The sequence below is a fragment of the Amblyraja radiata genome, chromosome 3, assembly GCF_010909765.2.
Source record: "Amblyraja radiata isolate CabotCenter1 chromosome 3, sAmbRad1.1.pri, whole genome shotgun sequence".
Taxonomy (NCBI): domain Eukaryota; kingdom Metazoa; phylum Chordata; class Chondrichthyes; order Rajiformes; family Rajidae; genus Amblyraja; species Amblyraja radiata.
The window spans coordinates 118096693-118123864 of record NC_045958.1 but is presented as its reverse complement, the minus strand read 5'-3'; the positions used below and the strand labels follow the sequence as shown (position 1 = coordinate 118123864).

The 27172-nt window shown below is 43.2% G+C and overlaps 1 protein-coding gene across 1 annotated transcript in view; it reads left to right on the top strand.

Moving 5' to 3' along the window:
- Positions 1–15384: 15384 nt before the first annotated feature.
- map1b (microtubule associated protein 1B) overlaps positions 15385–27172 on the top strand; it is a 106023-nt gene continuing 94235 nt past the window's right edge. Inside the window, exons 1-2 of the mRNA XM_033018700.1 lie at positions 15385–15617; positions 26355–26456. Of these exons, the coding sequence (XP_032874591.1) occupies positions 15446–15617; positions 26355–26456 (274 nt within the window). The 5' untranslated portion in view covers positions 15385–15445. The remainder of the gene's footprint in view (positions 15618–26354; positions 26457–27172) is intronic.

Here is a 27172-nt window from a genome sequence, read left to right as displayed (position 1 = left end):
CCTTCAGCGCACAACAGACTGAGTAACTGAGCTGCCCGGCCAGAGTGACTGAGCTGCCCGGCCAGAGTGACTGAGGTGCCCGGCTTGAATGACTGAGCTGCCAGCCCAAGAATCCATTCAGCCCACAATGTCCATACTAGCCCTCTGGAAACCAGTCCCTTTGACCCACAACACACATACTAGCGCTCCAGGAAGCCCCCCCCCCCCCCCACTGGCCAGCAATATTGGAATTGGTGCAGAGGTGGAATATTGCATTGGGGGACCTGCCCTCCTGTGTGAAGCTGGGACCCAACGGGTCCCACTTAGTCTAGTATATTTATATAATGGTATATGGACACACTGATCTGATCTGTAGTCATGCCTACTATGTTCTGTTGTGCTGAAGCAAAGCAAGAATTTCATTGTCCTATCAGGGACACATGACAATAAACTCTCTTGAATATTTAAAAAACATTTGGACAGATAGATGGATAGGAAAGGTTTAGAGGGATATGGTCCAAATGGGGGCAGGTGGGACACGTGTTGATGGAGCATCTTGGTCGACATGGGCTAGGTGGGCAGAAGTGCCTGTTTCTGTGCTGTATGTCTCTATGACATGTAGGGATCCCTGGACACATACATCAAGGTCTCTCTGATCCTTAACATTTCCGCGAAGACTACTATTTATTGTGTACATCCTCACCAAACTCATTCTAATCTTAAATGATCAGAGCATACATTGTGAAAGGACGTCGTTCATGGAATGGGTGAGTCATAACAAGTCCTTATACCAGCCACAATTAAAAGAGTTGTGGCTAAGCCAGCTGTCGAATTGTTAGTAATCCTGAATATTTTTAAATCAGTCAAAAAAAAATTGACAATTATTTTAAATTGATGAAAATTGATCAAATTGATGAAATTATTTTGATAGCAAACAAAAAGTAAAACAATTAAAACACTTAAAACCAATTATCAGAACTTTATGTTTAAGAAAGAATTGCAGATGCTGGAACAATCGAAGGCAGGCAGAAAATGCTGGAGAAACTCAGCGGGTGATGCAGCATCTATGGAGAGAAGGAATAGGCTATGTTTCGGATCGAGACCCTTCTTCAGACTGGTCGGGGAGCGGGGGGGGCTGGAAAAAGAAAGGAAGTAGGTAGAGACAGTGGAACTTGTGGGATAACTGGGAAGGGGGATGGGAAAGGGGGGAGAAAGCAGGGGCTATCTCAAATTAGAGAAGTCAATGTTCATACAGCTGGGTGTAAACTGCCCAAGCGAAATATGAGGTGCTGTTCCTCCAATTTGCGCTGGGCCTCACTCTGGCCACGGAGAAGTCCCAGGACAGAAATGTCAGATTGGGAATGGGAGGGGGAGTTGGGAAGTTTAAACCGAAGATGGACACAAACAGCTGGAGTAACTCTGCAGGCCAGACAGCATCTCTGGAAAAAAGCAATAGGTGACGTTTCGGGTCAAGACCCTTTTTCACACTTTGAATCTATGAAGACTTTGAATCTATGAATCCATCTTTGAAGTCTACGTCAATGTTACTGAAATGGAGATGATCGAGATCTTCAGGTTCCTTGACGTTAATAGCACCAACAGTCTGACTTCATCCAACCACATTGAAGCTATGGCCAAGAAAGCACACCAATGTTTCTAATTCCTTAGAAGATGAAGGAAATTTGGCATGTCTCAAGTGACCAGTTTCTATATACACGTCATAAAAAGTATCCTATCAAGATGTATCATTGGTTTGGCAACTGCTCTGCGCCAGAGCGCAAGAAATCGCAGAGCATTGTGGCCGTAGCCCAGAATATCATACATACATACCAGCCTTCTCCTCCACCCTCCATTGACTCTATCTACACTTTATGCTGCTTTGGGAATGCAGCCAACCTAATCAAGCACCACTCATACATCGATCATCCTTGCTTCTCTCGGTCGGGCCGAAGATGAAAAAGTTTGAAGGCGAAGTATCAGCAGATTCAAGAACGTCTTCCCTGCCGTTATCAGACACGTGCTATGGATGTACTTCTGACCTCAAATACCTCATTGTAACCCTTCCACTTTAATCACCCACACTTTCTCTGTGGCTGTAACACTGTAATCTGCACCTTGTTCCCTTTCTCTTTGCACTATCTGTTGTATGGGTTTGATCAAAACTGATTAAACTGATAGAATCACATACAGTGTGAATATTTTTTACCTTAATAGCATGTAAAACAAAGGTTTTCATTGTATCATGGTACATGTGACAATAACAAACCAATCCTCATAGAGAACGATAGAGTTGACTTTACAGCTGCAGAAATCTCATTAGATCTGGGTGATACTGTAGAAAAAGCTGGAGTAACTCAGCAGAACAGGCAGCTACTCTGGAAAGAAGGAATGGGTAACATTTTGGGTCAAGACCCTTCCTGAAACATCACACATCCCTTCTCTCCAGAGATGCTGCCTGTCCCGCTGAGTTACTCCAGCTTTTTGTGTCTATCTTCGGTTTAAACCAGCATCTGCAGATACGTCCTACACATTGCATGATATTATAGTTGGCTTCCTGTTGTTAATATGGTTTGTGGAGTTTCCTACTTAAAAAGGAGAAACCTTTTGTTATTATGCCAGGCGAAATACATAGATACATAAACAATGGGTGCACGATTAGGCCATTCGGCCCTTCGAGCCAGCACCACTATTCAATGTGATCATGGCTGATCATCCACAATCAGTAACCCGTTCCTGCCTTCTCCCCATATCCCATGATTCCGCTAGCCCTAAGAGCCCTATCTAACTCTCTTTTGAATGCATTCAGTGAATCGTCTCCTCTGCTTTCTGAGGCAGAGAATTCCACAAATTTCATAACTCTCTGGGTGAAAACGTTTTTCCTCATCTCAATTCTAAATGGCCTACCCCTTATTCTTAAACTGCGGCCCCTGGTTCTGGGCTCACCCAACATCGGGAAGATGTTTCCTGCATCTAGGGTATCCAATTCCTTAATAATTTTATATGTTTCTATAAGATATCCTCTCATCCTTCAAAATGCCAGTGAATACAAGCCCAATCACTCCATTCTTTCATCGTCGTGCCATCCCAGGAATTAACCTTATGAACGTACGCTAGACTCCCTCAATAGCAAGAATGTCCTTCCTCAAATTAGGAGACCAAAACTGCACACAATACTCCAGTTGTGGTCTCACCAGGGTGCTGTACAACTGCAGAAGGACCTCTTTGTTCCTATACTCAACTCCTCTTGTTATGAAGGCTTTCTTCACTGCCTGCTGTACCTACTTGCTTACTTTCAGTGACTGATGTACAAGGACACCCAGGTCTCATTGTACTTCCCCTTTTCCTAACCTGACACCATTCAGATAATAATCTACCTTCCTGTTCTAGCTACCAAAGTGGATAACCTCACACTTATCTACATTGTACTGCATCCGCCATGCATCTGCCCACTCACCCAACCTGTCCAAATCACCCTGCATCCTCATAGCATCCTCTTCACCAGTGTACACTGCCACCCAGCTTTGTGTCATCTGCCAATTTACTAATGTTACTTCTAATTCCTTCATCTAAATCATTGATGTATATTGTAAATAGCTGCGGTCCCAGCACCGAGCTTTGCAGCACCCCACTAGTCACTGCCTGGCATTCTGAAAGGGAGCGGTTAATCCCTACTCTTTGGTTGCTGTCTGCCAACCACTTCTCTATCCATGTCGCAGAGGGAGAAGAGGAGGGAAGAGACAGCAACTCTAAGACTTTTGCCTCCATCACAGTGAGGAGGTGTTTGGTGAACTCACTGTGGTGGATGTTAATTTGTGTTTATTGTGTTTTGTTATTATTACATGTATGGCTGCAGGCAACAGCATTTCGTTCAGACCGAAAGGTCTGAATGACAAATAAAGGATTCAATTCAATTCAATACCCTACCCCCAATACCATGTGCTCTAATTTTGCCCACTAATCTCCTGTGTGGGACCTTATCAAAGGCTTTCTGAAAGTCCAGGTACACTACATCCACTGGCTCTCCCTTGACCATTTTACTTGTTACTGGTCTGTGATTCCCTACTTTCTCTCTCCCTCCTTTCTTAAAAAGTGGGATAACATTAGCTACCCTCCAATCCACAGGAACTGATCCAGAATCTATAAAACATTTGAAAATGATCACCAATGTGTTTCTAGTGCCACCTCCTTGAGTACCCTGGGATGCAGACCATCAAGTCCTGGGGATTTATCAGCCTTCAGTCCCATTAGTCTACCCAACACCATTACCTGACTAATGTGAATTTCCTTCAGTTCCTCCGTCACCCTAGGTCCTCTGGCCACTAGTACATCTGGGAGATTGTTTGTGTCTTCCTTAGTGAAGACAGATCCAAAGTACCAGTTCAACTTGTTTGCCATTTCCTTGTTCCCCATAATAATTTCCCCTGTTTCTGCCTTCAAGGGACCCACATTTGTCTTAACTTTTTTTTTTCCTTTTCACATACCTAAAGAAGCTTTTACTATCCTCCTTTATATTCTTGGCTAGCTTACCTCCATACTTCATATTTCTCCTCATATTGGCTTTTTAGTTACCTTCTGTTGATCTTTAAAAGTTACCAAATCCTCTGGCTTCCCGCTCATCTTTGCTATGTTATACGTCTTCTCTTTTATTTTTATACTGTCCTTGATTTCCCTTGTCAGCCACGGTCACCTCTTACTCCCCTTAGAATCTTTCTTCCACTTTGGATGAAGGATGACGTGGAACTGGGAACCATAAGGAAGGGTACTTAAGGAAGTGGCTCTAGAAATCGTGGATGCATTGGTGATAACTTTCCAATGTTCTATAGATTCAGGATCAGTTCCTGTGGATTGGAGGGTAGCTAATGTTATTCCACTTTTTAAGAAAGATGGGAGAGAGAAAACAGGGAATTATAGACCAGTTAGCCTAACATTGGTGGTGGGGAAGATGTTGGAGTCAATTATGAAAGATGAAATTGTGGCACATTTGGATAGCAGTAACAGGAACGGTCCGAGTCAGCATGGATTTACGATGGGGAAATCATGCTTGACTAATCATCTGAAATTTTTTGATGATGTGACTAGGAAAATGGACAAGGGAGAGCAAGTGGATGTAGTGTACCTGGACTTTCAGAAAGCATTTGGTAAGGTCCCACATGGGAGATTAGTGGGCAAAATTAGGGCACATGGTATTGGGGGTAGAGTGCTGACATGGATAGAGAAGTGGTTGGCAGACAGGAAACAAAGAGTAGGGATTAACGGTTCCCTTTCAGAATGGCAGGCAGTGACTAGTGGGGTACCGCAAGGCTCGGTGTTGGGACCGCAGCTATTTACAATATACATCAATGATTTGGATGAAGGGATTCAAAGTAACATTAGCAAATTTGCAGATGTCACAAAGCTAGGTGGCAGCGGGAACTGTGAGGAGGATGCTATGAGAATGCAGGATGACTTGGACATGTGAGTGGCCAGATGCATGACAGATGCAGTTTAATGTGGATAAATGTGAGGTTATCCACTTTCGTAACAAAAACAGGAAGGCAGATTACTATCTAAATGGTGTCAAGTTGGGAAAAGGGGAAGTACAACGGTATCTGGGAGTCCTTGTTCATCAGTCAATGAAAGTAAGCATGCAGGTACAGCAGGCAGTGAAGAAAGCGAATGGCATGTTGGCCTTTATAACAAGAGGAGTTGAGTATAGGAGCAAAGAGGTTCTTCTGCAGTTGTACAGGGCCCTAGTGAGACCACACCGAGAGTATTGTGTGCAATTTTGGTCCCCTAATTTGAGGAAGGACATTCTTGCTATTGAGGGAGTGCAGCGTAGGTTTACAAGGTTAATTCCCAGGATGGTGGGACTGTCATATGCTGAGAGAATGCAGTGGCTGGGCTTGTACACTCTGGAGTTTGGAAGGATGAGAGGGATTCTTATTGAAACATATAAGATTATTAAGGGTTTGGACATGCTAGAGGCAGGAAACATGTTCCCGATGTTGGGGGAGTCCAGAACCAGGGGCCACAGTTTAAGAATAAGGAGTAAGCCATTTAGAATGGAGACGATGAATCACTTTTTCTCACAGTTGTGAGTCTGTGGAATTCTCTGCCTCGCCGGTTCTCTGGAAACCTTCAAGAGAGAGCTAGATAGGGTTCTTAAAGATAGCGGAGTCAGGGGATATGGGGAGAAGGCAGGAACGGGGTACTGATTGGGGATGATCAGCCATGGTCACATTGAAGGGCCGAAGGGCCAAATGGCCTACTCCTGCACCTATTGTCCATTGTCTATTGTCTCTAAGGCACATATTTACTTTATTTTAAATTTTAGCTTAGTTAAATTTAGTTTAGTTTAGTTTAGTTTAGAGATAGTTTAGTTTAGAGTTAGTTTAGATAGTTTAGAGATAGTTTAGAGATACAGTGTGGAAACAGGCACCGGCCCACTGAGTCCTCGGCGACCAGCGATCCTACATAATACGTATTATTCTACATACTACTTACAATGTACAATTTTTTTTTTAGCAAACCAAATTAACCTTCAAAAACCTGCACGTCTTTGGAGTATGTGAGAAACCCCACACGTTCACAGGGAGAACGTACAAATTCCATACAGACAGCACCCATAGTCAGGATCGAACCCGGGTATCTGGTGTTGTAAGGCAGCAACTCTACCACTGCGCCACCGTGCCACCCCAATCTTCAGATGTTCAAGGTAAAGAGAGAATGAGATGATGTACATGAATTATAAGATCTGAAGAGCATGGATCCTAACGGTGCTACTGGAAATTATAGTTTGATCTGAATCTGCATCGCAACTTGTCAGAATTGATACAGGATGAGGTGTACCTGGAGTCATGTGGGGAGAAAGCACTTGATAATCAAGCAAAAGGTGGAGAACGGAATAAAAGCCAGTGAGGACATTTCTATTGTCCTTTTATCTACAAGACCATGACTATGCAATCCCCTCCCATTCCCCCACCAGCCTCCACAACACTAGTGCAGCAAACTCTTTGATGCCATCTCAAAGTACTTTTCAGTTAATACTTTCCTGTATGAAACCATCACGTTTTGATGAAAGAACTTTATGATTTTCACTTTCCACCAGTTTTCCCTTTGTAGTTCCTTTATTCTAAATCTACGAGGTTAAAGGTAGTGATCTCGTTGAAACATAAAAAAGAAGCAATGCTGTAAATGTAGATTTTACTCTGCCGATTATAAACATGCATCTTATTACCATTACTTGAAACTTTGAAATTGCTGCTGATTTGGGTAAACTCGGAACTCTCTCATTAAACTGAAGGATTGTTGTCGGGGAAGACAAACCACCACAAAATCTACAAGTGCCACCCTGGAATGAAGGCGCCCCTCATCAGATGAACAATGGTTCCAATTAGCTCTGTTCAGTTGAGTTCATTGTCATGTGTACTGAGGTAAAAGCCTTTGTTGCGTGCTAACCAGTCAGCGGAAAGACAATACATGATTACCCTCGAGCCATTCACAGTGTACAGGTTCATGATTTGGGAATAAAGTTTAGTGCAAGACTTTGTCTACGCCACTGCGATATCTCCTCAAGGTATGCCTACTTTGAAGAAGTTCTCCTCCTCTCTCCAGAGACAGTTTCACAACCTCCTCTCTAACTGCACACCTTCTGTGATCCCCCCTGCCCTCCAACTGTACGACCATACCCTTACCCAGACTCGACTCAACAGCGGAAATTGGAGGAACAGCACCTCATATTCCGTCTGGGGACCTTGCGTCCCTATGGCATTAACATTGAATTCTCCCAATTTGGCTAGCCCTTGCTGTCTCCTCCCCTTCCTTAACCCTCTAGCTGTCTCCTCCCACCCTCCCATCCGCCCGCCCTCGGGCTCCTCCTCCTCCTCCCCTTTCCCTTCTTTCTTTCCCACCCCCCATCAGTCTGAAGAAGGGTTTCGGCCCGAAACGTCGCCTATTTCCTTCGCTCCATAGATGCTGCTGCACCCGCTGAGTTTCCCCAGCAATTTTGTGTACCTTAGTGCAAGATAAAGCCAGTCAAAGATAGTCTGATAGTCACCAATGAGGTAGATAGTAGTTCGGGACTATCTAGAAATTATAAGTGCATTCTTGGTGATATTTTTTAGAAAAAAATGAATATTTAGTTCAGTCAAGACCATTCTGTTATCTGGATGGGCAAAGACTGCAAATGGGCAAAGTACAGAGGGATCTATGTCTTGTGCATGAATCACAAAATGTTAACAGGCATGTGTAGCAAATGGTTAGAAAGACACATGGCCTTTGTTACAAAAGGAATGGAGTTTAGAAATAGGGAAGTATTGTTTCAGTTCTACTGTGAATAGTGAGTCTACTTCCAGAATACTGTGCATGATTTTGGACCTCTTGTTTATTAAGAAAGCATCTTCTGCAGTTGTATAGGGCTCTGGTGAGACCACATCTGGAGTATTGTGTACAGTTTTGGTCTCCTAATTTGAGGAAGGACATCCTTGTGATTGAGGCAGTGCAGCGTAGGTTCACGACACTGATCCCTGGGATGGCGGGACTGTCATATGAGGAAAGATTGAAAAGACTAGGCTTGTATTCACTGGAGTTTAGAAGGATGAGGGGATATCTTATAGAAACATATAAAATTATAAAAGGACTGGACAAGCTAGATGCAGGGAAAATGTTCCCAATGTTGGGCGAGTCCAGAACCAGGGGCCACAGTCTTAGAATAAAGGGGAGGTCGTTTAAGACTGAGGTGAGAAAAAAACATTTTCACCCAGAGAGTTGTGAATTTATGGAATTCCCTGCCACAGAGGGCAGTGGAGGCCAAGTTACTGGATGAATTTAAGAGAGAGTTAGATAGAGCTCTAGGGGCTAGTGGAGTCAAGGGATATGGGAAGAAGGCAGGCACGGGTTATTGATAGGGAACGATCAGCCATGATCCCAATGAATTGAATTGAATTGAATTTGAATTGATTTTATTAGGGACAGTGCATATTAATAAACATTTACATGTAATACGCAAGATTGTAGCCAGTAGCTAATTTCCATCTTTAGTCCCAAACAAGGTAAAAACAAAAGACAAAAACAAAACAAAACAAACAATATGGTTTAGCCTGTGTGGTGGTGTTGGCTCGAAGGGCCGAATGGCCTCCTCCTGCACCTATATTCTATGTTTCTATACTATGTTTCTATACATATTCTATGTTTCTATGTTTCTATACTAGCATTGGAGGCAATCCCAAAAAGATTCACTAGTCTTATTCATGAGATGAAAGATTGCCCTATCACCAGTGTTCACAGAAATTAGATTCATGTTCTAAGGAGTTTCAAAAATGAGAGGTAGTCAAATAGAAACATGGAGGATCATTTGATCCTAAGGTCATGAGTGATAGGAGCAGAATTAGGCCATTTGGCCTGTCAAGTCTACTCCGTCATTCTATCATAGCTGATCTATCTCTAGCTCAACTCCACCCTCCTGCCTTCTCCCTGTAACCCCTGACACCCGAACTAATCAAGAATCTCTCTATCTGTGCCTTTCAAAATATCCATTGACTTGGCCTCCACAGCCGTCTGTGGCAAAGAATTCCAAACAGAATAGAGTGTGAAAATCTCAAATGAGGTGGCACAGTTACAAGTTTAGAGAGTGGTCATTTAAAATTGAGATATAACATGGAGAACAGCACAGGAAGAGGCCCACAATATCTAGGTTGAACATGGTGCCAAGTTAAACTGATCTCCTCAACATGCCCGTGATCCATATCCCTCCATTACCTTCCAATAACTTCTTGCAGATGATGCTAATCCTTGGGAATTCTTTATCCCAGAGCATTGTGGAGGCTGGGTCAGGACTATTTAGAGAGAACATTGATAAACTTTCAGAAGATCAGGGGATTGAGGTCCATGGGGGACTGGCACAGCAGAGGAGATGAGGTTGGGGGCAGGTGAGCCATGATTACACTGAATGGTGGGGCAGATCTGAGGAACTGGGTGGTCTCATCCTGTTTCTGTTTTCTTACGTTCTTAAGTAAGAACATGTGGTTCCAAACCAGGTCACACAAAACCACAGGAAACTACACGGTCACACGCTATAATAAATCTTCTGCATAAAGAAAATCAAATTATAAGCAACTTTTGCAGAAATCCTTTCCAGAATCTATACATTCCAGGTCTATGCCTGTGGCTTTTGACAGCCCCATGAGAAAATCCAACAGGAAACCCTACAGCCTACCAAACCTATCTACAATACAATACAACAATACACTCAATTTATTGTCATTTGGACCCCTTGAGGTCCAAACGAAATGTCGTTTCTGCAGCCATACATTACAAACAAATAGACTCAAGACACAACATAATTTACATAAACATCCATCACATTGCTGTGATGGAAGGCCAAAAAAACTTCTCTCTCCACTGCACTCTCCCCCCCGATGTCAGAGTCAAAGTCAAAGCCAAATCTACCAGCTGAATATAGTTGGGGTAATCAATAAATATAGTTGGGGTAATCAATAAATAGAGTTGGGGCAACGTTTGGTCAAATGGGTATGCAGATGAGTAGTGAATAATGATTCTCAGAGTACAGAAAGTTATCAGATAGATTTGGAAATAGACACAAAATGCTGGAGTAATTCAGCGGGACAGGCAGCATCTCTGGAGAGAAGGAATGGGTGATGTTTCGGGTTGAGACCCTTCTTCAGACTGAAAGTCATGGGAAAGGGAAATGAGAGATATGGAAGATGATTTGGAGAACTATAGAACAAATGAATGAAAGATATGATAAAAAGTAACGATGATGAAGAAAAACAGGCCATTGTTAGCTGTTTGCTAGGTGGGAACGAAAAGCTGGTGTGACTTGGGTGGAGGAGGGGTGGAAGGAGAGAGGGAATGCAGTGGTTATTTGAAGTTAGAAAAATCAATATTCATACCCCTGGTTGTAAGCTACCCAAGCAAAATATGAGATGCTGTTCCTCCAATTTGTGTTTAGCCTCACTCTGACAATGGAGGAGGCCTAGGACAGAAAGGTCAGTGTGGGAATGGCTAGGGGAATTCAAGTGTTTAGCAACTGGGAGATCAGGTAGGTCCAGGCATACTGAGGGAAGGTGTTCAGAAAAACAATTGTGCAGTCTACGTTTGGTCTCGCCAATGTATAACAGTCCACACCTTGAACAACGGATAAAGTAGATGCAGTTGGAGGGGGTACATCCACATCTTGAACAACCGATACAGTAGATGAGGTTGGAGGAGATGCAATTACACTTTAATTCCCCTTCCCATTCCCACACTGACCTTCTTCAAATTCAAGGAATGGTAGGGAAGTGTCGGAAATGGTCAAGGAATGGTCCTTGCCATTTCCGACACTTCCCTACCATTCCTTGTCCATTTCCGACACTTCCCTACCATTCCTTGACCTCACTATCTCCATCGCAGGGGATAGACCTCTGACCGACATCCACTAAAAACCCACTGACTCCCACGGCTATCTTGCCTACTCTTCCTCCCACCCTGCTTCCTGTAAGGACTCCATCCCCTATTCCCAATTCCTCCGTCTACGCCGCATCTGCTCCCAGGATGAGGTGTTCCACACCAGGGCATCGCAAATGTCCTCATTCTTCAGGAAACGGGGGTTCCCCTCCCCTACTATAGATGAGGCTCGCACCGGGGTCTCCTCCATACCCCGTAACACTGGTCTCTCTCCCCATCCCTCCACTCGCAACAAGGGCAGAGCCCCCCTGGTCCTCGCCTTTCATCACACTAGCCGGCACATACGACAAATAGTCCTCCGTCAGTTTCGCTACCTCCAACGCGACCCCACCACTCGCCACATCTTCCCATCTGCCCCCCTGTCTGCCTTCCGCAAAGACCGCTCCCTGCGTAACTCCCTTGTCAATTCTTCCCTTCCCCGGGCACTTTCTCTTGCAACCGCAAGAGATGCTACACTTGTCGCTTTACCTCCCCCCTCGACTCCATTCAAGGACCAAAGCAGTCGTTCCAGGTGCGACAGAGGTTCACCTGCACCTCCTCCAACCTCATCTATTGCATCCGCTGCTCTAGATGTCAGCTGATCTACATCGGTTTGACCAAGCGGAGGCTTGGCGATCGTTTCGCCGAACACCTCCGCTCGGTCCGCATAAACCAACCTGACCTCCCGGTGGCTCAGCAATTCAACTCACCCTCCCATTCCGTATCCGACCTCTCTGTCCTGGGCCTCCTCCACGGCCAGAATGAGCAACACCGGAAATGTCACCTCATATCCCGCTGGGGGAGCCTGCATCCTGGTGGCATGTACATTGAATTCTCACAATTCTGTTACCTCTTACTGCCTCCTCCCCTTCCTAGCTCTCCCTCAGCCCTCTGGCTCCTCCTCCTCCTTTTTCCTCCCCCGCCTCCCCCTACCCCCCCATCAGTCTGAAGAAGGGTTTCGGCCCGAAACGTTGCCTATTTCCTTCGCTCCATAGATGCTGCTGCACCCGCTGAGTTTCTCCAGCATTTGTGTGTACCCACACTGACCTTTCTGTCCTCGGCCTCCTCCATTGTCAGTGAGGCTAAACGCAAATTGGAGGAACAGCATCTCATAATTTGCTTGGGTATCTTACAACCCAGTGGTATGAATATTGATTTCTCTAACTTCAAATAACCCCAGCATTCCCGCTGGGAATCTTGAATAAAACACAAAGTTGATCCAAGATGGATCCCGACCGGAAACAAAAGCCTGTCCATTCCCTCCACAGATGCTGCCTGACCCATTGAGTTCCTCCAGCATTTTGTGCTGTACAAGAAGATGAGCTGATTTTATGTTTGCTCTCTTGTTATCAGACATAGAAAATAGGTGCAGGAGGAGGCCATTCGGCCCTTCGAGCCAGCACCGCCATTCATTGTGATCATGGCTGATCAGCCCCAATCAATAACCCGTGCCTGCCTTCTCCCCATATCCCTTGACTCCACTAGCCCCTAGAGCTCTATCTAACTCTCTCTTAAATCCATCCAGTGACTTGTCCTCCACTGCCCTCTGTGGCAGGGAATTCCATAAATTCACAACTCTCTGGGTGAAAAAGTTTTTTCTCACCTCAGTCTTAAATGACCTCCCCTTTATTCTAAGACTGTGGCCCCTGGTTCTGGACATTTCACTATTCCTATATTCTTAACATGGATATTGTAAGGTGCTTTGGTGCATGCAGTCTTCACCTATTTGAGGCCTTAAATACAGAGGCAGAGTGCCTGCGACCTCTTGCAAGAAAAGTGTTGACTGAAAATGCACAGGTTGTCAATCAGCCTGACCCATGTTCATGATGGCACCAATCTATGCCCACTCTCGTGCATAGTTCAAATCTCCTGCCATCTCCCCTTTTCATCACTGTAGGACAATCACTACAGTAATTTTCTCTATTTTCTCAGAAATCTTTATATCTATGCCACTCTAACTCAACAACCCCAATTTCCTAATCTAATCTCAGCATTTAGAGTTTTAAAAATGAAAATTAATCTTGTAGATCACCTGTGGATCAAAGTAGTTGTGATATTGCCTGCCATGTGAGGGGCCAAAACGGAAGTTGATTCTCCAGACCTGATGCAACCAACCACCTCTACGATGACAAAGTCATGAAGTTTGATTTGTACTGAATGCCCCATTAAATTGCAACCTGTTCTTGGTTTAAAAGGCATAGCTCAAAGCCCTTTTGCGTATTTGTTCTTCACCAGAAAGGTAAAGAAATACTGGGTTTGCAAACCAAGGTTTCTGTCGTCTGTTTGATGAGCGTGTGGTGGAATTCTGACTAATTTGCCAATTGCTTATAAGAAACAAGGAACTGCAGTTGCTGGTTATTACAAAAAAGGACAAAAAGTCAGGCAGCATCTCAGAGGAAAGGTCTCGACCTGAAACATCACCTATCCGTGTTCCCCAGAGATGCTGCTTGTCTTGCTAAAGTTATTCCAGCACTTTATGTCTTTTTGCTTATCAGGATTTACTTGGATTGAAGCTCATATCTTCACGACTTTCTCAGCAATTCGTGGGGTTGTCCCTATCCATGGCCTGTGGTCCAATGGTCATAATAATTCAGAGGCAGACATCCTTGTGTGGTGGATACAATGAAGCCATCTCACCTTGCACATGGCCACGTCTCCAATGGCTGAACAATTAATCAGTTTTATTTCACAATGCCACTTATAGGAAGTTCTCCTCTCTCAAGTCTGAAGAAGGGTCCTGATACAAAATGTTGCATGTCCATTCCCTCCCCAGATGCTGTCTGACCATCTGAGTTCCCCGAGCACCTTGTTTTATGCTCATTGACTCGCTGTTGATGTTCTTCCTTCTGTGTGAATTTTTCTCATCCATGATGGACATTAATTAATTTAGATCAATAAAAAACTGGTCCTGTTAGTACTATTACCAATTGAAGGCAATGACAATATTATAGCTAGAAATATGTATTTTTAAACTGCAAACAACTCAAACTTGTCAAAACCAAAACTGCAAAGGGAAATTATTTCAGGAAGATCTTGCAATGATGATTGAGACCATCAGGCCAGTTTCATTTCCCATGCATGCTTCATACATAGAGTCTTATAGGATGGAAACAGGCCCTTCGGCCCAACGCCCACACAGGCCAACCTGTCCCATCTACACTAGTCCCACCTGCCTGCATTCGGCCCATATCCCGCGAAACCTGTCCTAAGCATGTACCTGTCTAAATGTTTCTTAAACCTTAACGAGCAGGTTTTCCATGAGCTTGAAGCAGGAAGCTGATGGCATGACCTTGCCCAGACCACACCATGGAAATGTGGGCAGGACAACCACAAAGTAACTCACACTGGTTTTCAACCTTACCAAAAAAGTAGCACTTACCAAGTCCTCATCTTCATTATTGCCAGAGAGGTTCTTGAATATGAAGCCTTTCATATTCCTGGGTATCCTGAGTATCCTTCCCAAACAGGTGCTGGTCCCCGTGGGATCCCAAAGGGCAGACCTGGATCATTAGTCAGTGCGCCGTGTGACATTTGTCGTGTTGACCTCCAAATAAAAACAACATCTGTCCAGTGGGGGTCAGCAGTCAATTCTACAAGTGAATAATTATCAATCTTGCTTGGTTCTTTTTATCCCACCAGAATTAGTGCAAACTGCCTAATGTCCAGGCGTTACAACGATATCCCAGCATTTGGAGTTCGTGCATCTATCTGATCTGGAGTAGATCTCACGGCATCGAAAGGGGAAAAGCGGTGCCTGTTGCTGGGGGGGGGGGGGGGGGGGGGGGGGGGGGGGATGGGGGGGGGTGGTAGGCGGAATCTTGCCCGCACTGTAATGCAACGATTCTGCAAACTCGGGGACGTTTAGCTGGTGCTTGCAGAGGGTCTGATTCGCTGCTGATGACATCAGCTGGCGATGTGAAGTAGGCAGTTTGCTCGTCTCTCCTCCCCAGGACCAGGCGAGGCGTCTGCGCTATAAAAGCGGACCAGCCTCGCCTCCCCGGCTCACTCCCCTCCCTGTCTAGTGCGGATAGAGAGGCTGAGGATGGCGACCTTAGAAGTGGACCCGGAAGCTTCGTGTAGCAAACTAAGCACATCGCCATCAAACACAAGCCTGACTCACCGATTCCTCGACAATAAGTTCTATTTGCTAGTGGTTATTGGGGAAATTGTTACAGAAGACCACCTGAGATGTGCCATTTCAGATATAGAGCGAGGTAAGGGGCTTGCCAGCAGCGTTAAATGATATAACGCGGAGCTTAAGAGATAAAAGTAGGGGGGGGGGGATAATTTGGTAGCTACGAAGTGTAATATTGGTACATATAATGAATCACATCTCAATGCTTTGGAGGGCTAGTCGGCCTTTGAGAATTTTAGCCTGTACTAATAATTGCGACTTAGAGGTAACCTTGAAGAAACCAGTAAGATGCACAGCACGGATGCATTTAAATAATGCAGTTTCTTTTGCTTCCTTTGATTTATATTATGAATAAGAATATATACTTTTAAACTGAAAGATACCTAACCCCTCCCTTCCAGCCCACATTAAATCATCTGTTGGCGTTGCGGTTCTCAGTCACCATTAAAGGCAAATCTGAACCGTTGGCTTTTATTCATTAGGTATATTAGTATGGGTGGGGTGGGGGTATTTTGCAATGCACAATATTTGACTAATAGTATTAAGATGTTATTTTCAAACGCAGGGACAATTTTTTTGCAAGTAACAGATTGAGACTACTTGCGTGTGGTTTTTAACACGGTCATTGCATGTTGATCTTTTGCCAAAGCACCCAAAACAGCGGAAAAAAAGTACGGCCACAATCGGGATTGAATCGGCACTGTTCACTAACATGTATAACATTGTATCTAGCCGGCGTTAGCGATTACCAGCAGACTCTTCTCTCTTGCTGGTAAATTGTTGCAAACCCATTGTTGCTCTTCACATTTGTTGCTTTGAAACATGTTTGCATTTGAAAATTCTCATCGATTCTTTCACAGCTATTCCTTTGACTTGGGGGGGGGGGGGGGTGATTTGGAAGTATTGCATGAATGTATTCAATACAGAGGCGTTGTCCTTTCACCACCACCACCCCCCCCCCCCCCCCCCTCATGTGTATTTTTTTTTAAAAGGCATTGATTCTCAAATTGTAAGGACTTAGGGAGCAATCTCCTCACTCGATTTGCATTCAAACGCAGGTTTTGTTTGCAAAGGAAGGAATGCATAAGCAAAAAAAGTTGAATTTTAATAACGGGCGGATAAAAAGAGAGAATAATGGTAAGAAATGCAATGTGCTGGCGCTTCTCATTCATTGAGCTGCGGGCGGCTGGTGGGCGTGGCGCGCTCTCCGCACTGCGGTCTCTCCGGAAGCTGCGAACCGGCATCAGACAAAGGGTGGGAACTGGAGCCCCGGAGCCGGCTCAACCTGCCCGGCGCCTGCTGGGAATTGTAGTCCGCTGTGTCTAGCAGCTGCCCCCCCCCCTCCCCACCACCCCACACACAAGATGCACCTTCAAGCTCCAGCATCTTTGCAGATGAACGAATGCGCAGGAAGAATTTGTCTCTTGAGTGCATTGTATTGATTTGTAAAAGGGAGGCAGGGTGGGGGAGTACAGGCGGGGGACGTGCCTGCTGTTCAGGGGGATACAGGTACATTTTTTTTTGCTGGCGTTTTTGGACACGTTAACCCATCCACTATACATTATATTGTTTGTTCATAAACAGTTCAAACGGGGACAATAGGATGGTCAGGCACGAATAGTTCAAACCATGATCTGAGCTACTGGGTAAATGGCTACTACAAGCACTGCAGGTAGAATTGTTAATTGTTACAGATAAACGCTTTGGATTGAAAGATTGCAGGAATCACAAAGAAAAGTCGATATTGTAATTGTAAAGTCGATTATATGTGGATAAAAACTATATTGATTGCTTTATTGATTATTGTATCATTGTTTTAAGCAAAAACATTAATGGGGGGAGGGGGGCAGATGGGACAATGAAATATTTCCCTAAGCATCCTTCCACACATTCAACACAAAGCAGAATTAAATTTTCAATACTATCATTTAGATTTACTTTTTTTCCCCCTTAACCCGAACAATCTTTGGCTGAGTTCCCTATTCCAAGATTTGCTAAAGGCTACAGGATTCGATGTCTCCTTGTTCATTTAGATGGGTGGGGCAGCTGGAGCAGCAGATTTCTCTCTAGGCACTGGTTGCTACTCCCTGCTCAGTCAACAGGGGACCCGCTGTTCAAAGGTTGGAATATTACTAATTTCTCCTTGTCCTTTCTGCAATTAATCGTGTGGAAAGCTCCACCCAGTTATCGTTCCAGACTATTTGTCAAGAACCCCTGTCAACAACAATATTTTTGAAAATGGAGAATGATGCGGGGGGGGGGGGGGGGGGTGGAGCATATATTTAACAGCTTCAACTGATATTATACGTTCGTTTTTATTAATAAAAGAAGCCAAAGGGTGATATCGTTGTTAGCAGATTGAAGCATGCAGATTGCTGCTGCACAAAGATAGAACAACAAAAGAAAAAATCATAATTGGTGGGAATCATTTTTCCTTTAACTTATTTTACTGATTGTTATCATAATTTTAAATAAGTGTTTGTGTAGTTAGTGTTTTCATTTTTTGTAAAAAAAAAAACCATTTAAAATCATCCATGCATTCATTGCAAATCCAACGTAATGTTTTCATCAATGCATCCTTAAAAAGGTGTAGATGATTAATCAATACAACAGCTATTTTTGGAGTACAGTGTGCTGTTCTTCTTTGTGTCTCCATTTCCACAGTCAGCGTTACTGACTCCTCCCAATCCTGCAGTTATGATTTGAAGGCCATGATTTCCAGCGTACAGCATTGACGATAGACAAATAACAATAAATGAAACTTCCTAAAATCAATATCATGCTGTAAAGCAATATGCATTCAGGAAATTTTGCAAAGGGAATGTAACTTTAACAATGTACTTTCATTTGTATCCTTTTGCGATCTTAAAGCAGCATAATTGTTATCAGTTCAATTATGCAGTGGTTACATTTCTGGAGTAATAGCCTGGAATAATGAATATTTGTGAATTTGAATTCATTAGAAGAATCTGGAAAAAAAAAAAGTTGCCATTCATAAAGGTGGCCCATAATTTGATAAATCATCACAAAAGGAAAGATGCTGTCTTTTGCTTGGTCCAGCCCATATGTCATCCCAGAACTACAATAACATGGTTGACTGTCAGCTGCTTCTGAAACAGGCTAATTATGCACTTATTTTTTTTTAAGCATCCTTAACATTTTCAATAAAAATGCATTGAATATATCCAATCAATTCTTCAGACAAATGGATAATTACATTTTCCTTGAGCACGCAGGATTAAAATGTAACTGTGAAATGCCGTAGAGATAGAATCAATGTTGAGGTTAATCCTAACCATCAGAAAGAGATATACACTGAGAACACAAAAGTGTTGTGATCTCTTTGTGGGCAAAGATTCACAGCAGCGACCTTTTTAGATGTTAGCTTTGGTTCCCAATATTCCTTTTGAGATGACTCACCTTTTTCACCGCAATGTAAAGATCTTAGACTGCAATCATATCTGAACATCGGTCACAATTTCCCTCATCAAACCTTTTTTCATTGCATCAAAATGTCATTACTATTTGGCGGATGCCCAATGTTCCCTATACTTGAGAGACAACATTTTTTGCCTCTGGTTTGATCAGTCCGAATCTTTCTCACCCCTTGCTTTGTTTTTACTGATCCATAATGGTTCCTGGAGAAGCAAGTCCATATATTATGTCTCATCCTTGTTTTTCAATCTCAACATGGCAGGCCCTTATACTTAATGGTAGCAAAGAACCCCAGTTATTGGTTAATACCGTAGATAGACATAAATTGCTGGAGTAAACTCAGCGGATCAAGCAACAACTCTGGAGAAAAAGGATGGGTGACGCTTTGGGTTGGGGCCCTTCTTCAGACTGCCTTATACTTTGTCACCCCCTCAACCACAGGATATCTGTCAGTATCCAAGTTTTTAAAAAAAAATCTCTTGGGCATTTGTATTTTTAGTTATGCTATCTTCAGCATCTATGTCTCTGGATACCAAGATCTTCAAAAATGTCCACTTAAATTTCTTATCCTCTCTTTTGAGGTTGCACCAAGCTATTGGTCAACTACCCCAACATCATCTTGGGTTGCACAATGTCAGTTTTTAGTTATGGTTAGGTTTATAATTGTCACGAGTACTAGGTACAGTGAAAAGCTTTTTTTATATGCTATCCAACAAAATCAGATAATACGATACATAAATACTATCAAGCCAAACTCAAGTACAATAAGCATAACAAAAATGGAAAAACAAACACCAGCAGATGCTGATTAATATGCAAAGGGACACACAGTGTTGGAGTAACTCGGCAGGTCAGGCAGCATCTCTGGAGAACATGGATAGGTGACGTTTTGGATCGAGACTTCTTCATTGTTTGCAACTGGATTTACAGGTAGAAAAGAGATTTATAAGAATAGGATGACTGTGTTGGATGGTAATAGATCCTCCTCTGGATCTAACATGCAAAGAGTTGCCCTGCTCCTAATAATGCTCTGCTGAAGAACCTAGGAAGATTTTATGATATTTAAGGTGCTTATAAAATCTGGTGCATCGATCAATTAAGCCAATTACTGTCCATTCAATCGATTCTCAATCTTGGGGGAAGTAATGGAGGAAGCCATTGGCTGTACCACCCAAGGCTGCTCTTCATCAATAACATGCTGAACATGGTCACTTAAGGTTATGTCAGAGTTATTTGGCTCAAGATCAGTTGCACTTCTGAGTGAAGCATGAATAATTAGCCTCTATTTGAGAGATTTGGTGAAAATGCTTGCCCTTGGATTTTAACTGAATATAGATCTCCGTAAGTTTGAAGTCAATGGAACTGAGATGAACTGGATGGAGAGGTACCTTATATGAAGGAAGGAAGCAATGGTTGATACAGACCAAACATTTAAGCAACAGAGCATTGTTCCAAGGTTTTCTGAGGGAGGTATCGTAATTCACCCATCTTCACCTCTTCCATCAAAAACATCCCATCCATCCATAACTGCAGTATTAATTGGATAACTTTCAGCAGATACTATTTGAGCTGCAAGATTGCCAGACGGTAACCATCTCCAGCAAGAGAGATTTTATATATTGCCTTTTATATTGAGGGAAATCACTTTCAATGTATGTTCTACCCGTATCTATTGGGAACAGGATGAGGTCACCATTAACCAAGATCATAAAGGGACCAGCTGTGCAATATCCATAGCTGCAACAGTTCATAAACAGACTATCTTATGAGGAAAGACTCATATCTGGACCCCTTAAACCTATGATGAGAGGTTCTTCATTTTTCTGGATGATTGCAGCTCCAAAAATGCCCAGGAAGCTCAACAAGGGCCAGGGCGAACAATTTTGCTCGATTAGCACTCCATTCCTATCTTAAGCATTCTCTCTCACTACCACAGAACTCTCTGCCTATAGCATAATTGTCTTGATAGCTTTAGTGCACTAAATCAGCAAGATGCATTGTAATCTAACTACAGCACTCCTAGAAAGACAAGTGGAGAAGCCAGGTGGGACATCACCTACAACGCCCATTCCCTCAGGACTTGGGCAGATGATAAGTAGAGGGTCAATCATCTACTGGACAACTCCATGGTGGTAGAAAATAAGGAACTGCTGATGATGGTTTACTAAAAAAGACAAACGCTGCTGGAGTAACTTTGCGGGTCAGGCAACATCCCTTGAGAACATGGATAAGTGATGCTTGGCTCCATGGTGCTTACCCACACCACAAGGCTGCAGCCATTCAAGAAGGGAGTTCACCATTATCTTGTCATGGGCATTTAGAGATGGACAAAAAATGCTGACTTGCCTAATGATTGTGACATTACATGAAAGATTTCAGAAATACAAGCTATGGGTCTTGTTACTTTTGGAACTTGCAAGAAGATATAAAGCTATCTGTCAAATTAGGACAAGCGGTTTCAAATGTAATTAAACACGATAGTATATAAGCTTTGTAGTTCAGATTGTATTGGCTTGTTTCCAATTCGGCAATCAGGAGCCAGTCCAAATTTTGCATAAGACAAACTAAACTGATTTATTCACCTCATAATGCTGGAGGCACTTATGTCAGCACTAATGGTTTTGTATTGCTGTCCATGTGGAAATGTTTTGTTATATTTCCTTATAAAGACCCTTTGCACAAAAGGAACATTAAAAACAGACAGGGGATTGTATGAATATTTTTTTAAACTTCCATCACCTTATGGTGAGGTAGTTAGATAATAACAGAATTAAGAAAGTTAAATTGATTACAAATAGATTCAACGGGAATTGTGCGGCGTTATTGAACACATTTCACAAGTCATAGGAGCAGAATTAGGCCATTTGGGCCATCGAGTTTCTTCCATTCATTCGTGGCTGTCTATCTTTCCCTCTTAATCCCATTCTCTTGCTCAACATCACCAACTTCTTGTCCTGGGCCACCTCCAGTGAGCAACACCGGAAATTGGAGGGACAGCACCTCATATTCCGCTTGGGTAGTCAGCATCCTAGTGGCATAAACATTGAATTCTCCCAATTCCATTAGCCCTTGCTGTCTCCTCCCCTTCTTGGCTCTCCCTCAGCTCTCGGGCTCCTCCTCCTCTGTTTTCCTTTCTTCTCCCTGCCCACCCCCCCATCAATCTGAAGAATGGTTTTGTCCCGAAACGTTGCCTATTTCCTTCGCTCCATAGATGCTGCTGCACCCGCTGAATTTCTCCAGCACTTTTGTCTACCTTCGATTTTCCAGCATCTGCAGTTCCTTCTTAAACACCCACTACAGTTATTTGCTCTGGTCCATGAAGGCATATTTGATTGAGAACATTCTGGTTTTCTGTTACAATTGGAAGCTACCTTTGAAATCCTAACCAAGAATTGTAACATCTTTTATTCAAAATTGAATTAGAATAGAAACCGTAGAGATCCATTTGCTGCAATTCCCTTATGTTCAGCGTGCTATATTTCTCTATGAATAAATCATTAGTTAATCAGTAATTTCAGATCTATATAATGCATTTCCTGCTTTGTTTATAATTAAGGATATTTATTGTTAAAAATAGGAAATGCAGAATGTAGAATCAAAATGAGTCTATATTGAAATAAACCTCTTTCTTCATGGAATTTCACTTTTACAACTGGAAATGTAGCTTGTCACTGAAAAACTTTCCCCTTCCAACAGCACAATTCCTCTATCCGATGAGTTAAAATAACCACACACTACAGATTGAATCAATATGTGAGATTTGATGTTAAATTGCACACAGTGAACTGTTGTGAAGCAAGCCTTTTTGCCCAGTTTATGCTGCCTTTACCTACAGACATTGACTAGTGTTGGACTATTGATCTAAACGTTGGATTATATTACTGAAAGTAAGCATGCAGGTACAGCAGGCAGAGATGAAAGCTAATGGCATGTTGGCCTTCATAACAAGAGGACTTGCGTACAGGAGCAAAGTGGTCCTTCTGCAGTTGTACAGGGCCAATAGACAATAGGAGCAGGCTCTTTGAGCCAGCACCGCCATTCACTGTGATCATGGCTGATCATCCACAATCAGTACCCCTTTCCTGCCTTCTCCCCATATCCCTTGACTCCGCCATCTTTAAGTGCTCTATCTAACTCTCTCTTGAAAGCATCCAGAGAATTGGCCTCCACTGCCTTCTGAGGCAGAATTCCACAGTCACAAATCTCTGGGTGAAAAAGTTTTTTCTCATCTCCGTTCTAAATGGCCTACCCCTTATTTTTAAACTGTGGCCCCTGGTTCTGGACTCCCCCAACATCAGGAACATGTTTCCTGCCCCTAGTGTGTCCAATTCCTTAATAATCTTATACGTTTCAATAAGATCCCTTCTCGTTCTTATAAATTCCAGTGCATACAAACCCAGTCGCTCCATTCTCTCAGCATATGACAGTCCCGCCATCTCGGGAATTAACTTTGTGAACCTACGCTGCACTCCCTCAACAGCAGGCATGTCCTTCCTCAAATTTGGAGACCAAAACTGCACACAATACTCCAGGTGTGGTCTCACTAGGGCCCTCTATAACTGCTATACTCAACTCCTCTTGTTATGAAGGCCAACATGCCATTAGCTTTCTTCACTGCCTGCTGTACCTGCATGCTTACTTTCAGTGACTGCTGAACAAGAACACCCAGATCTCGTACTTCCCCTTTTCCTAATTTAACACCATTCAGATAATAATCTGCCTTCCTGTTCTTGCCACCAAAGTGGATAACTTCACATTTATCCACATTATACTGCATCTGCCATGCATCTGCCCACTCACCCAACCTGTCCAAGTCACCCTGTATTCTCATAGCATCCTCCTCATAGTTCACACTGCCGCCTAGCTTTAAGTCATCTGCAAATTTGCTAATGTTACTCTTAATCCCTTCATTTAAATCATTAATGTATATTGTAAATAGCTGTGGTCCCAGCACCGAGCCTTGTGGTACCCCATTAGTCACTGCCTGCCATTCTGAAGGGGACCCGTTAAGGGCCTGTCCCACTTAGGCGAATTTTCAGGCGTTTGGCGGCAGTCGCCTGAGAAACCGGCGACTGTCAGAATGGAACACACACACACAATCACATTGCAAAGGCGGGGGCCAGGGCTAGTGGGGGGAGCGCTGTCTGAAATTCATATGGTGCAAAGCCAAGGTGATACAGACACACACCGCGATGAACAGGAAGGTTGGCGTTGTAATTAAGACGGCTAGCACAGTGTACGGTAAGTCCATTAAAAGGGGGGGGGGGGGGGAGATGGAGTGGAGAGAACTGTTAAAAAGCCAGACAACATTTAAGAAGCCAGAGATACACGGCTGTGAAGCTCGGCGGACATTTAACATTACCGGTCAGTTATCCTTGGTTCTGAAAACTACTGCTTACGTTTTTTTTACCCAATGAGCCAATGAAATTCAACGGTCAGCACCGGCTCCAATCTATGAGAACCTCCGAGAACCTTCAACTTCCTGGCAACTCACTAGGACCTCCTTGCGACCCGCCTACGGCTCGAGAAATCTCGCTACTCTCCATGGCGGCTTCATTTTAGTCGCCACCAATTTTTTAACACGTTGAAAAATTCTCGGCGACCATAATGAGGCCGCGACTAGTTCCCAGAATGTGGGAACTCCTCACGACCATGAAGGCAGCTCCCCAGCAACCACACGAGAACATGTGGCGACCATGTGGCGATTGCAAAGTCTCCTGCAGTTGCCTAAAAAGTCGTCTAAGTGGGACAGGCCCCTTAATCCCTACTCTTTTTTTCCTGTCTGCCAACCAATTTTCTATCCATGTCAGTACCCTACCCCAATACCATGTGCTCTAATTTTGCCCACTAATCTCCTATGTGTGACCTTGTCAAAGGCTTTCTGAAAGTCCAGGTACACTACATCCACTGGCTCTCCCTTCTCCATTTTCCTAGTTACATCCTCACAAAATTCCAGAAGATTAGTTAAGCATAATTTCCCCTTCGTAAATCAATGCTGACTCGGACCGATCCTGTTACTGCTATCCAAATATGCTGCTATTTCCTCTTTTATAATTGACTCCAGCAACTTCCCCACCACCGATGTCGGGCTAACTGGTTTATAATTCCATGTTTTCTCTCTCCCGCCTTTCTTTAAAAAGTGGGATAACATTAGCTACCCTCAAATACACAGGAACTGATCCTGAATCTATAGAACATTGGAAAATGATCACCAATGCATCCACGATTTCTAGAGCCACTTCCTTAAGTACCCTGGATGCAGACCATCAGGCCCTGGGGATTTATCAGCCTTCAGTTCCATCAGTCTACCCAACACCATTTCCTGCCGTAGTGAGACCGTACCTGGAGTATTGTGTGCAGTTTTGGTCTCCAAATTTGAGGAAGGACATTCTTGCTATTGTGAGAGTGCAGTGTAGGTTCAGAAAGTTAAATCTCGGGATGGCAGGACTGTCATATGCTGATAGAATGGAGCGACTGGGCTTGGATACACTGGAATTTAGAAGGATGAGAGGAGCTCTTATTGAAACATATACGATTATTAAGGGATTGGACACACTAGAGGCAGGAAACATGTTCCCGATGTTGGGGGAGTCCAGAACCAGAGACACAACTGAAGAATAAGGGGTGTGCAATTTAGAACAGAGATGAGGAAAATCCTTTTCACTCCGAGTTATGAATCTGTGGAATTCTCTGCCTTAGAAGGCAGTGGAGGCCAATTCTCTGGATGCTTTCAAGAGAGAGTTAGATAGAACTTAAAGATAGCGGAGTCAAGGGATATGGGGAGAAGGCAGGAATGTGGTACTGATTGTGGATGATCACAGTGAATGGCGGTGCTGGCTCGAAGGGCCGAATGGCCTACTCCTGCACCTATTGTTTATTGTTGCAAACAACCAAGGTCATGACTGTGCTTGGTTTGTGGGAAAATTGAACCAGGGACAATGCTGTCTTCAGCTTATAGTTACACATTTACCCAAATTAGCAAGATCAGGGGAAGGAACATTTAATTTTATCTCCCATGACAGGCAGCACTGGGACTAGTAGTAGAACTCTAATTCACCTATTGTCTCAGTTTAGATAGATCACTGATGGTTAAGATTAAATTGGAGACTCTCCTGACTCTATGGATCAAGATTATGCTATGTCCATTCAATGCGAATGATGTACAATGTCATATTTGAACCTGTATGCTTTAGAATTGTAATTTTATCATATATTTGGAGCCTTCATGAAAATTTTTTTGCAAATGGTTATGTTCAGACCCTGAGCATGTTTTGACCTCAGAGTTTCCACCTGTGTATGGGTAGGGACGGGGTAGAGTCAATGGCCTACATAGCCGTTTGCATGTGCCAGTGATGTTACCTGTTGCTGTTTATCTTTTCAGGTATCCGTTCCTGGGACACAGATTTAATAGCCTGCAACCTAGATCAGGAACTGAAGCTCTTTGTATCGCGCCATTCAGCTAGATTTTCAGCAGATGTTAGAGGTAAGATTTACTAAAAGTACACCAGAATTGTAAGTAGCAATAGTTTGTAAAATTCTCGAGTTTAATATTATCATGAGGTACATCAGGTAAGTACTTCAAATTAATAATTTGATGCCGTTTTCAATTTAGCCTTTCACAATACACTAAATGCTTACAATATCATTAGTCTTTCAATATTTTTTTAGAAAATAATGAAATAACGTTTAGTGATAATTGGGCTACATGAAAGCCCAAGAAGCTACATTCCATGAACAGAATTAAATAAGGTCTCTCGAGAATTAAAATGCTGCTGATATTTGAAGACTTTTTTCTGTTTCTTATTTCCATGTGACATATGTTTTGTTTGAGTGACCAAAACATGAATGATTTAGATATTGAAAAGAATAATTTTAACTGGGTTCTTGGAGAAATGTATAGCATGGCGATGCAAATGTCTTTTTTTAAATAGTGGGCTGAAGTCTGATCAGCCTTTGGCCAGTCATTGTTGTAACTATTGACAAGAACCTCCCAGGATGTACCAGCAGATTTATGCTGACAGGACAGTTATGCCCCCGTTGAATTTTAATACAAACATGTTTATAATCCAGAAGTAGTGGCTAATGTTATCTAAGCTTCATGATCAGTGGAGCCATTCTTGGTGTGCTCAATTCCATTAAGTGGCTCTAGTCAGAACTTTGACAGTTTTGTGAAATATGAAATGAAAAAGAAATTAATAA